The following is a 12548-nucleotide window of genomic DNA, read 5'->3' as shown; positions in this document are numbered from 1 at the left end:
CGCGTGCTCTCACACCCGGCCTCTCCCAACACCTGTGCACTCACACACACCGGGCCTGGGGCTCACACTGCATGCCACACCCACTTCCTAGAGTCACACTTGGCCACACACATGCGCTCTCAAACTCATGCACACTCACGCCTCACACCCGGGTCACTTCATACACTCCATCAGCCGCAGAGGCGTGTTCACACTCCCGTGCACTCTGCACACGCACACGTCACACCGCGTCCGGTCGTGTCACCTACTCCCACTCGGCACACACGTGCGCTCCACATTCACGCACACCCTCGGCCTCGCCCTCCAACTTTCCCCGCCGCGCCCTCTCCCACCCGCACCGCACCCGCACCCGCACGGGCTCCGGCGCGGCCCGCTCCTCCCTCCGCTGGGCGGGACCGCGCGGGACACCGGCGGGGGGATGCGGGCGGGCGGGGCGCCCAGTGCCCTCGGCTCGGTGCCCGCCCCAGGCCCCCGCCGCCCGCACCCCCCCCCCCACCGCGAGGACTGGGTCCCGGTGACGGAGGGGCGGGGGGCGGCGAGCCAGGCGTCCGCGAGGCAGGGGCAGGGGGGCCGCGTGGGGTCTCCGCGCCCCTCCCGCCTACCGTGCTCAGCTGGGCCCCCATGGTGGCGCCGCGCTTGCTCCTCCGCCGCCGCCGCCGAGACCGCCGGGCCGCCGCGCCCAGGCCCCGCCCCCCGGCGCGTCACCCGAGGAGGGGGCGGGGCGAGCGCACGCGGCGGCCCCGCCCCTCACGCCGCCGCGGGGAGGGGGCGGCGGGACCCCGCGACCGGCACGTGGCGGCTCCCCGCGGCGCGCGCCTGGGCTCCGGCGGGGGACGGGCCGGGGGCGGGCGGAGGGCCTGCTCCGGGCCCCGTTAGTCACGGGGGGGGCGCCCCCGCTCGGTGGGATGCGGAACAGAAAACCCGGAAACCACCGGCCACGCCCGGCCTGCACTCCGGCGGCTGCGCCCGGCCGCGGTGCTGGCTCCACCCGCCTTCGCGTTCCCCGCGCTGCTAGCTCCGCGGTCCTAGGACCTCGCGCCTAGGACCAGCGCCTCCGGGCGCTGCCCCCACCTGCCTCTGGGCCAGCCCGGCTTACTGCTGCAAGGCCTGCCCGCCCCCGCCCCCGCGGGCTTCCTGGCGCTTCCCTGGAACTGAGGGCACCCCACCCTGTTCCATGGGGTCCCTCCGCATCCCAGGGCACTGTAGGCTCCTTGAGGCGAGACTTTGTTGTTGTTGTTTAAGATTTGTTTATTTGAGAGAGAGAGCCTGAGTGGGAGGAGGTGCAGAGGAGAGGGAGAGAATCCTCACGCGGTCTCCCCACTGAGCATCTAGCCGGATGGGGCTCAATCCCAGGGCCCTGAGGTCATGATATGAACCGAAATGGAGAGTCTACTTAACCGACTGAGCCACCCAGTTGCCCCGGACTCTGCTTTGAAGTCCCCTGCATGCCTGGAGCCTAGCATATAGTGGTTGCTCAATAAATACTTGTCAAATAAATAAGTAAATAATAAATAAATAAATACTTGTCAAATGAATGCATTTAGCAGCTAGTACCTCCTCTGTTGTAGGCCCATGCCGGCCGGAGGGAGGCTCTCTGGCTTGGCCTCCTGGAATGGTCTTGGACCTGGATGTGAGCTCCTGGTAGTCTGACTGGTCCGACTGCCAGGTGACACATTCCTGCCATGTGATGCTGGCCAGGCAGAGAAGGACTGGGCCTTCCAGGCAGAAGGAACTGGGCAGAACATGGAGGTAGAAATCAGTTAGGTATGGTTTCAGTTTTACGGATCACAATTTTCTTCTTTTTTTTTTTCTTCTGTAATCTCCATGCCCAACCAGAGACTCAAACTCATGACCCCGAGATCAAGAGTTGCATGCTCTACTGACTGAGCTAGCCAAGTGCCCCTTATTGATCACAGTTTTATTAATTTTTTTAAAGATTTATTTATTCATGAGAGACACAGACTAAGAGAGAGAGGCAGAGACATAGGCAGAGGGAGAAGCAGGCTCCTTGCAGGGAGCCTGATGTGGGACTCGATCCCAGATCCTGGGATCACGAACGGAACCAAAGGCAGGCATCCAATCGCTGAGCCACCCAGGCGTCCCTGATCACAGTTTTAATGTTACAAAGGAAGTAATCAAATCGGAAAGCTTGACTTCAAGTAACTTCCCACTGGTAGGTGCTTCTTAGGACAAGAGCCCTTGTCCACAGGCATCTTCCACTGAGGCCCTAGGAGAAGAAGATCACCCTTGACCTCCTCATTTTCCCCAGTCACTATTGGTTTTATTCGTGTTCTTTATTTTTTTTTAAATATTTTTAAAATTTATTCATGAGAGACACACACACAGAGAGAGAGAGAGGCAGAGACACAGGGAGAGGGAGAAACAGGCTCCATGCAGGTAGCCCGACATGGGACTCTATCCTGGGTCTCCAGGATCACCCCCGGGCTGAAGGCGCGCTAAACCGCTAAGCCACCCAGGCTGCCCTTCTTCGTGTTCTTTAATCATGATGATTATCACAAATGTGGACATGTGATGTTGGGAGTTTGTTCTCCTTATGAAATTTGGAGGTGACTAACTTGGCTTTCTCCTTTTGATTATAGGCCATGATCCTCACAGGATCCTCATAGGCCATGAAGAATTCCCACACAGGGCTTTTCCTCAAAAGATTCATCCCTTAAATGGCATTAAATAAACAAAAAGTTAAATATCATTTAGATTAAGGCTATAAACGCTAGTCTAGCAAACAATCTTACACAATCAGAATTAAGATGGAATCTATTTTTCAGCCTTATATTATTATTTAAATTATTAGAAGCATTTGTTTTTTTTTTTTTTTTTAAGATTTTATTTATTTATTCATGAGAAACACAGAGAGAGAGAGAGAGGCAGAGACACAGGCAGAGGGAGAGCAGGCCCCATGCAGGGAGCTCAACGTGGGACTTGATCCCGGGTCTCCAGGATCACGCCCTGGGCTGAAGGCAGGCGCTAAACCGCTGAGCCACTCGGGGATCCCTATTAGAAGCATTTGTAGACTCAAAGAGGAAATAGCTTTCCTCCTAAGGTTATCACATTATTACTGCCTCTTTTTTTTTTCCAGAGATTTTATTTATTTATTTGAAGAGAGAGCAGAAGTAGGGAAAGGGAGAAGCGAACTCCCCACTGAGGAGGGAGCCTGTTATGGGGCTCCATCCCAGGACCCTGAGGTCATGACCTGAGCCAAAAGCAGACGCTTCACCCACTGAATCACCCTATTACTCCCTTTCTTAAGATCGTATTGACAACAACAACAACAAAAGATCATATTAACTATACACTTCTCTCTTTATCTGTTTGAATCTCTTCATTTTTTTCTGTATATAAAATTAACATTGTTAATAATCCACATAAATTGTTGAAGCATTTTGCCCTCACTGTAATAAATCCTGTCTGTGTTAACACCTCAACCCACTAACACACTTCAGTATGTAAAGCACAAAAGGAAATTTCACTCCTAGTTACATCTGGAAGTTCCCCTAGAAAGTGACTCACCTCCCAGGCCTGGCTTCACACGGTGTTGGCTCCTGCTTGGCTGTGTGACAGTCCCTTGCCACACATGACCTCAGGGAGGCCAGATCTGGTGTACAAGCAGACAAAAATTGAAGCTGAAGCCAAAACTGGAGGCACATTTTGTCTGCTTGGGGCACCCAGATGGTCAGGACATTTGATTATAAGCTCTGGATGGTGCCAACTGCAGTATCATGAGACCCCTTGCATCCACATCATCCAACTAGCTTGGTATCCAGGCCCAGCAGTCGTGTCCTCTGGCTGCCCCCAGCCCTGAAAAGGGACTGGTCCTGGTGCATTTATTTTGCCCAGTTATTGATCTGGGCCTCAACTCCCCACAGAGTTCCTTCCTGGGGTTTGGATCTGCTTGCAATGGCTAAGTGAGGCCCCCGGCCTGCTGCTATACACTATTAGCACTGTAGTGCTAATACACTATTACAATTCCTATCCTCTTTCCTCTGAGCTCCTCTCTCCCCTCCTGTCTGATCCTGTGTGCATCTTGGGAGGTGGGATGTCTCTAAGGGAGTGGTAGGCAGTGCAGGTTGAGGGAGTTGTGGCTCTGTTTCTCTGGAGAGGGAGGGATAGATTTCTACCCAGACTCCGTGGGAATTGCTTACCTCTGCAGCAGGACTATAGGGTGGCCACAGTGTGGGGGAGCAGAGAGAAAAGCTAGGATAACATTGATTAGGTGGCCCCCTCCTGTTCTTGAGACACAAACCAAGCGGGTAAGTTTAGCTGCCATTCACTGTGTGACAGGCTCAGGCCTTCCCCTTTCAGGGTCCTCCTCTGAGAAAGGATGGCTGCAGGTGTGGGACAGGGCACTGGGTCTTCAAGACTGCTTCTACTTCTGATATTTTATCTCTGAGTACCCTCAGACTTGGAAAAATACCCAAGGTTCAGAGAAATTGTAAGAATAGTACAATGAGGGGTGCCTGGGTGGCTCAGTCGTTTGAGAGTCCAACTCTTGATTTCTGCTCAGGTCATGATCTCAGAGTAAGCCCCGAGGTGGGCTCCCCACTCAGCAAGGAGTCTGCTTGGGATTCTCTCTCTCCCTCTCCCTTTGCCGCTCCCTCTGCTTGTGCTCTAGAAATAAATAAATAAATAAGTAAATAAATAAATAAATAAATCTATCTTTACCAAAAAAAGAATAGTACAATGGACGATCAGATTCACCAGCTGTTATCGTTTGACCTCTTTCTCTTTCTCTCCCCCTTCTTTGCTCTCTGTTTTCTTTTGCTGAATCATGGACAGTTAGTTGCAGATATGTGACCCTTCGTCTCTAAATACTTCACCACATTTGTCCTAAGAATAAGGCCATTCTTTTCTATATCACTGTTAAATGATCAAATTCAGGAAATTTAACACCCATACAACACTGGTACCTAGTCCCCAGTCCACATTCCACTTGCTCCAGCTGCCCCTGTGATGTCGTCTCCAGCTATTATTTTTTCTGGCTCAGGTTCTAATCCCAGGTTAAACATGGAGTTTACTTGGCAGGTCTCTTGAGTCCCCTCTAGATCAGAGGGCAGGCGACCAGACTGTTTTCCTGTTGTTACCTGCCAGGTCTATCTACAATAAGGTACTAAGTGAATGTCCTAATCCCCCACATTGGCTTTAGCATTTGTTGATGCTCCTTGGATGAATCAGTTCTCATTAAGGTGGTTTAACTGGTTTACAAAGTGCTTTGGGGAAAGAAAAAAAAACAACAAAAACCTTTGTCCTAATCATTCCTGAAGGTCCTTTAGGGAGCCAAAGAACAGAAACTACCCCACAAGCCCATTTGCCTTCTGGGCATGGCCTGTTAGCTGAGAATCCCCTACTCTACTCAGGTGTTTGATCCATGAGAGAGGCTGAGAGGGTAGAGGAACTATTAGTTTCATTTTATTTTATTTTTAAGATTTTATTTATTCGTGAGAGCGAGAGAGAGGCAGACATAGGGAGAGGGAGAAGCAGGCTCCCTGAGGGGAGCCCGATGCAGGACTCAATCCCAGGACCCCGGGATCAGGACCTGAGCAAAGGCAGACGCTCAACCACTGAACCACCCGGATACCTCTAGTTTCATTTTATAGAAGAGGAAATTGAAGGCCAAAATGAGGAGAGATGTGGGCAGCAGTGGAGCAGCTCCTCCCAAGGAATTTCTGGGCTCCAACCCCTTCCATGGACCAGGGTAGGAGTTTGGAAAGGAGGCTTTCAAGCAGCCTGCTGGGCAGAGTTTCAGGGTCCAGATTGGGGCTCTCTAATCCTTGACAGACCCCCTCGCCCCTATAAACTGTGTAGGACCTAGGTTGCCAGATTTGGCAAATAAAAATATAAGGTGCTCAAATTAAATTTGAATTTCAGCTTAATGATGAATAATTTTTTTAGTATAAGTATGTCCCAAATAAAGCACTTAAACAGATTTAAGAACTAAAACCTCATGATGTTGGGACACCTGGGTGGCTCAGCGGTTGAACGTCTGCGTTCAGCTCAGTTAGTGATCCCGGGGTCTTGGGACTGAGTCCTGCACCGGCTCCCTGCAGGGAGACTGCTTCTCCCTCTGCCTGTGTCTCTGCCTCTCTGTGTGTGTCTCTCAGGAATAAATAAAGCTTTAAAATAAATAAATAAAGCCTCATGATGTCTGGGATGTTTGGACTGACACAAGAGTCGCCAATTAAGATATAGGACACCCAGTTTAATTTTTAATTTCAGAACCGCAGAAAGAAAACTCCAAATCTAGAAAGAAGCAGTTGGTCCCTGGCTTCATTCGAGTAGCCAAGATGCTCTAAAGCCAAAGCACGAGTCCTCTCTCCGGACCGAGCTGGCCTACGTGGCCATTTAGCTGGTTTTCTACATCAGCTCATGAAGATTTTCCTGATCAACTTTCTCCATGGCTTGTATTGAAGATGTCCTTGGTGGGCACGCCCCTTCACCCCGTGGAGTAGTTGCAAATGAGTGTGGGATCCGGGAGCCGCACCCCAACGACGTGTCTCTCCAGTGTTCCAGTTCCATGCGAAAGAGGATGTGGAGCCTTGGGGCCCCCATCGTGTCTGACCCGGAGTGAGAGAGCAACTGGAGCGCCCCTCCGAGACCACAGGAGCCTGCATTCCTGAGCTCTCAAACACCCCTATGGGCCACCACCTGGTGCTGCGGAAGAGTCCCTAGCTTCAGCAGAAGTAAATAGCTCAGAGGGGCTGGCAGGCTGGAGGCTTAGGGGACAGGATTCTATTAATGTGTCCCAGGAATTCTCTGGCACCCCTCACTATCATCACTGATGATAGAGGGGGCAGGGGGCAGCAGTGGGGGCACCGAGAGAGATGGCAATAATGCAAAGTTACACATGGCTTTGCCACGAGGTCAGGGGTTCTTTGCACCCAGGGGTCCACAAGTAAGAGGCCCCCCACATATCTCCACAATTAGATCAGGGGTAATGATGGAGCTGCCTCTAGGAAATTCAAGAATGGCCAGCAAGGAAAGGTTGGCTCATGTTTCTTTCCCACTGGGAGGCCTGCGGCACCCCGTGGAGAATTGGCCAAGGTCTCTCCCTTTGTCTTCCAGTACTTCCGGTTTACCTTCTCGCCCTATTGCTCATTGCTTTATGCCTCCTCGACCTCTGAGTTTCAGTCCATTTCTTGCTATGCCTATTGCTTTCGCTCCACTCCCAATATTTTGTCCTCCGTTACCTTATTTTGCCAATTTTCCTCCCTGGGGTATGCCAGCTTCTGCACCCTCAAACAGAGAGAACAACTGATGACAATAAATGGAGGGGAAAAAAGGGTTGGGGGAAAAGGTGAACATTACTCATTTATGTTTTTATATTTGAAACCCCCTACCCTCTTACACTTTGTTTAGCACTAATGTGCCTTACATGATTGAAGATTTAATAAAAATGCTAAAGTTTGAAAAAAAATGTTTAATTTCAGGGAACCAATGAAAAGATTTTAAACTTGGATGCCAGGAATTAAAACATGCATGGCAGGGGTTATCAGATGCAAGAAATGAGGCAGGTGAAGTTGGTCGGGACTTGAATGCCGAGATGAGCTGCCCTTTGGAGAGCAGATGACAGCCTTGGAGGAAGGGACTTAAGTTTGGAGAGCCATTGCCAGACAGTTCTAGAAATCTCCCCCTGGAGGCGCCTGGGTGGCTCAGTTGGTAGAGCAAGCAATTCTTGATCTCAGGGGTCATGAGTTCAAGCCCTACGTTGGGCGTAGAGTTTACTTAAAGATTAAAAAATAAGTAAATAAATAAATAAAGCTCCCTCTGGCCCTCGGGTGGTGGTGAGAATGAGCAGAAATGAGCAAGGCTGAAGGTCAAAGACCAATCCAGGGGCAGTTGCAGCGGCCACTGATATGCCAGGAGGTTCAGGCCAATGGCCAGGGGTGAAAGAGCATTCAGGAGGCAGGACTTATGGGGCTTGTGGCCCACCAGATCAGGAAGGTAGGCAGGAGGCTTCAGGCCTGGCATGGGAGGGGGTCTGGGGGGCTGCAGGAGGGAGCAGCAAAGGCCCGAGAGGCAATGGGGTCCAGCATCTGGAGTTCAGAAGGGGCCAGGCCCAAGAAGGGAGAGTGGCCCTGGGGCAGGGAAGGAAAGACACAGGGCTAGGGTGGAATGGGGAGCTGTATCTGGGGGGCATCCCTGCCCATATGACCTCCTCCAGCTCCTTCTTGCCCTCTGAGGAGCTAGTTGGACTGCCTGCCCCGGGAAGGGAGGGGGGGCGTCTCCCAGCTCCTGGAGTGGGGAAGCCCAAACCTGCCAGACCACCTTTCTACCCCCATCCTTAGCTGAGTGTCTGGAGAGGCCCTGAAATGATTTGTTGAGAGCTAATATATTAATCTCCTCGGGCATTTGCAATATGAAGAGAGAAGTTGTTGGGAAGTGGGGGGAGCAGCGGGGAAGGGGTGGCTTCCCAGCCAGAGACTGAAGCCCTAATTGTGGAATCTAGGCACCTGCTCGGGAGCTTTGATGGGGAGGGGACACTGGGACAGGAGGTCAGCTCCGGGGTCACCAAGGCTGTTCTGCTGAGGCCTCTTTGCAAGCCAAGCAGCCTGCTCTGGCACAATCTTCATGTGTGCAACAGGGAAGGTGATGACACAGCAACTGGTGTGGTGTGTCCTGTATGTGGTAAGCACAGGAGGAGTATTTGAAGACAGTCCCGGCCCAGGGGGTGGTCCAAAACCCATATGCCAGTGGAACAGGGTGGGCGAAGGAGCCCTGGGACAGCCGAGCTTGAGAGCAAGTCACCCCTTACCCAGGGCATCCTGTCCCCGTCTTAGAGAGGAGAGGTGTGGCTCAGAGAGGGAAGAACCTTGCCTGAGATCACATGTCCTGCAGCTGATGGGGGTTTGGGCTGGAGTTTGAACCCAGGTATTTGCTTCTGAAATTCTGTTCTCCTCATGGCCTCCTGGCCCTGGAATTAAGCATCTATTTTTTTCCTCTTCCTTGTTGCCCTGGGCTGCCCTATAGTGAATGGCAGGGACTAACTTCAGGGTGGAGGACTCTGTGTCACTGCCACCGCCCCCCCCCCCCCCCCAAATACTGCCTTCTCTAGAACAGAGATATTCAAATCTTGGCTCTTTCCATGTGACCTTAGGCAAATAACTCCCTTTTCTGGGCCTATTTCCTTTCCTATAAAATACAAGATCTTCTAGAATTTAGATAGACTCTTGACAGAACAAAGGTTGCAGACTGCTGGCCAAAGGATGGCATCCAGCCCACAGAAGAATCCGTTCTGAGTTTTGGCTTCATTTGAATTAATTGTCAACCCAAGATTTCTGGCTGCTTGTGACAAATCCCAGGCTCTCACTGTAATCAGCTCACATTCTGGAGGCCCTTCAGGTAAGGGATTTGCAACCTCTGGTGAAGCGGGTTCTAAGATCCTCCCGAGGTGCCCACACAGGATGTAATTCTCCTACAGTTTGCTCCCTGGGAAGCAGGAGACCAGAGTTCTAGGCTTGGCTCTGCCCCAACCAGCTGCCCGATCTTGGACAGCCACCATTCCTCTCTGGGCCATATCTGCACACAGGGACCATCACACATCTCTCAGAGGCTGTGTTGCGGATTAAACGAGATGCCAGATGCATACCTGCATCGCAAAGCTGGATCTGTGGACAGGCAGAAAAGAGACCTAGAAGCACGATTACCTGCATGTCTATGGCACGCCGAGAGCCAGGGTGGGACCTGAGAGATGAATGTGGCTCAGTCCCCAGAGACACACATAAGCAACAAGCTGGAAACAGTGGGGAGGAACCCCAGCTCGGGGTGAAATCAAGGGAGACCTCGTGAAGGAGATGACATCTGGCCTGCCACAGCCAGATTCACTTATTCATTCCTCGTATCTTTACCAAGCACCTACTATGTTCCAGGCATCATTGTTGGTGCTGAGTTTCCAACAGTGAGCAAGAGAAAAATGCCTTTGGAGACCTGACATTCTAGTGGGGGAAAACAGAATACACCAGAAACAAATAGACATAGAATGTCAGGTGGAAAAGGAAAGGCAGAGTAGGGCCAGGAAAGAGGTAGTAGTGGGTGTACCTATTTTATGTAGGGGTCAGCGAGGTCTTCCTGAGGTGATGACATTGAAGCAGAAACTGGAAGGAAGTTAGCAAGCAAGCCCTGTGGATAATTGGGGAAAGAGCACTCCAGGCAGTAAGAACAGCCAGTAGAAAGGTCCTGAGGCAGAAGTGTCTTTAGGAAGCAGTAAGAATGTTGGTTTATTTCATTTCTATGATGCTAGCTAGCTTCGATCACTTGGCTTAGCCATGTCTGCCAGGCTTTTCCCTTTGCCAGTTTCTTTCTCTCTTTCCATTTATTTATTTTTCTTTAAAGATCATTTATTTATTTATTCCTGAGAGACACACAGAGAGAGGCAGAGACACAGGCAGAGGGAGAAGCAGCCTCCCCATAGGGAGCCAGATATGGGACTCGATCCCGGGACCCCAGGATCACGCCCTGAGCCAAAGACGTCAGACACCCAACCACTGAGCCACCCAGGTGCCCCCTCTCTTTCTATTTACCAAGCCATCTATGGATGACCCTTTGATACTGTGATTACCTGATTTGACTTAATCCTCATTGCAGCCCTCTGGCAGTTTTAAGACATGTCTGTAAATTCTTGACATCCTGTCCATTGAAAGATGGGGGCCTGGGTCCCCTCTCCTTGAATCTGGATGATTTCTTGACCAATAGAATACGGCCGAGGTGACACTCTATCGTTGGCGGTGGGCGCGGTGGTGGTGGCGGTGGTGCCACCATGCTAGCAGCCCGCAGAGAAGCCCCCGTGGAGATGAAGCGAGACCTCCGACCCTCAGCTCAGCACCAACGTGCTAGCCATGCGAGTATGCCATCTGGGAAGCAGGTCCTCTTGCCCCCCATTGAGCAGAGCTGAGCCACCCCCCTGCAAGCCCTGTTCTAATTTCAAATAAGTGAGAAAACTTGCTGTTTTACACCACTGCATTTCAGAGGGGTTGGTTACACAATAATAGTTAACTGGAACAAACCCCATGAAGACAGTCTCCCCATTTGATAGGTGAGAAGCAGAGGCACAGAAGGTTGAGATAGTTCACCCAAGGTCTGCTAGTCAGTTAGTGGGAGAACTGGCACTGGTGTTCAGCCTCTTAATGTTGTATTTTGGTGATCAGCAGTTCTCAATTTTAATGCGGTCCGTTTAGCAATCTTTTCCTATGGTGAATATGTTTTGTGCAGATAGACTGTTTTGGATTTTTTTTTCCATCTATGACTACATAATAACCTCTTTGGATGTTAAACACATGACGATGTGTAACAGCCGCCTGGTGCTCCGTCATGTGGAGGGCAGTCATTTATTTGACAAGCTCCATTTACGGGTGTTTAGTTCTTTCCTAGTTTTTCACCACTTCGGACGAAACTGTGGGGAACACCCTTGCTTATACATCCTTGCATTGTCCCAATTATTTCCTAAAGATACATGCTTAGACACGCAAGCGCCTGGGCAAAGAGAGAGCAAAGTTCAGAGCTTCCTAGTAATGTAGCCAAACTGTCAGTGGGCATCCATGTGAGCCGGTAGGAGTTTTCTAGCACGGCAGTGACAAATCACGACAGGATGGCTGCCTTCCCTAAACAGAAAGATAGTCTTTCCCAATTCAGGGAGCCAGAAATCTGAAATCAAGTGTGGTTCTCTCTGGAGACCCTAAGAAAGAAGTTTCTACGCCTCTCATGGTTGCCTGCCATCCTTGGTGTTTCTTGGCTCATGGCAACATCAGTCCAGTCTTTGCCTCCACTTTCACACAGTCTGTGTCCTCTCTTCTTATAAGGACACCAGCCATTTGAATCAGGGCCCACCCTAAATCCAGGATGATTTCATCCTGAAATCTTTAAATAATTACATCTGCAAAGATCTATTTCCAAATAAAGTCACTGTCCAAGGTTCCAAATGGACCTATCTTTTTGGATGACATGATTCAACCCCTGATAGGGCCATTCCTTATTCTCTCCTTGGCATAGCCCAGTTGTTGACGGCAGACAGGATACTCCCAGCTCGAGTCCCAGCTGTGAGCACCCCCAGGCTCACACAGATCTGGGTGGATCTGTCCCAACCCAGCCGGATGGCACAAGCCTGGCTGAAGGCTATTTGTGTAGGAGTGAGAGCCGTTTGGGAGGGGAGCTACCCTTTGGGAGCAGGAGCTGGGCACCTGGGCATGACAACCTCCACCCTTCCGGAGCACTTTCCAGCACTTGTTCAGGCACTGCTGTGGGTGCCATAAGCGGTGAGCTGTACCCCAAAGCAAAGTTAGCCAGTGAGAGAGGAGGCAATTCTGAGTCCATCCGAGCCACCCCTGGGCCATGTGCTATGGAAGGCCATCCTGCTGTAACACATGTGACAACACTGGGCCCCAGCAAGCTAGGGCTGACACTTGCAGCCTCGATCATCATGGAAAGTCAGTGTCGGACCTTCCGCAGAAAGGAGGTAAACCATACTCAGGCTCCCCTGCTGGACACGCGGGCAGGCTACAGGCACCCCTGTGGGAGGCACCGAGGGTCTCAGAAGGTGTAGG

At 51.3% G+C, this 12548-nt stretch overlaps 1 protein-coding gene and 1 pseudogene across 1 annotated transcript in view; one reads left to right on the top strand and one right to left on the bottom strand.

Moving 5' to 3' along the window:
- LOC121491538 (NADH-cytochrome b5 reductase 3) overlaps positions 1–759 on the bottom strand; it is a 29246-nt gene extending 28487 nt beyond the window's left edge. The window contains exon 1 of the mRNA XM_041756565.1: positions 603–759. Coding sequence (XP_041612499.1) covers positions 603–623 — 21 coding nt within the window. The 5' untranslated portion in view covers positions 624–759. The remainder of the gene's footprint in view (positions 1–602) is intronic.
- A 5650-nt stretch (positions 760–6409) lies between these two features.
- LOC121490777 lies at positions 6410–7270 on the top strand (annotated as a pseudogene).
- Positions 7271–12548: the final 5278 nt, after the last annotated feature.

This window comes from Vulpes lagopus, chromosome 5, assembly GCF_018345385.1.
Source record: "Vulpes lagopus strain Blue_001 chromosome 5, ASM1834538v1, whole genome shotgun sequence".
Classification (NCBI taxonomy): domain Eukaryota; kingdom Metazoa; phylum Chordata; class Mammalia; order Carnivora; family Canidae; genus Vulpes; species Vulpes lagopus.
This window is presented reverse-complemented; position numbering and strand designations above follow the sequence as displayed.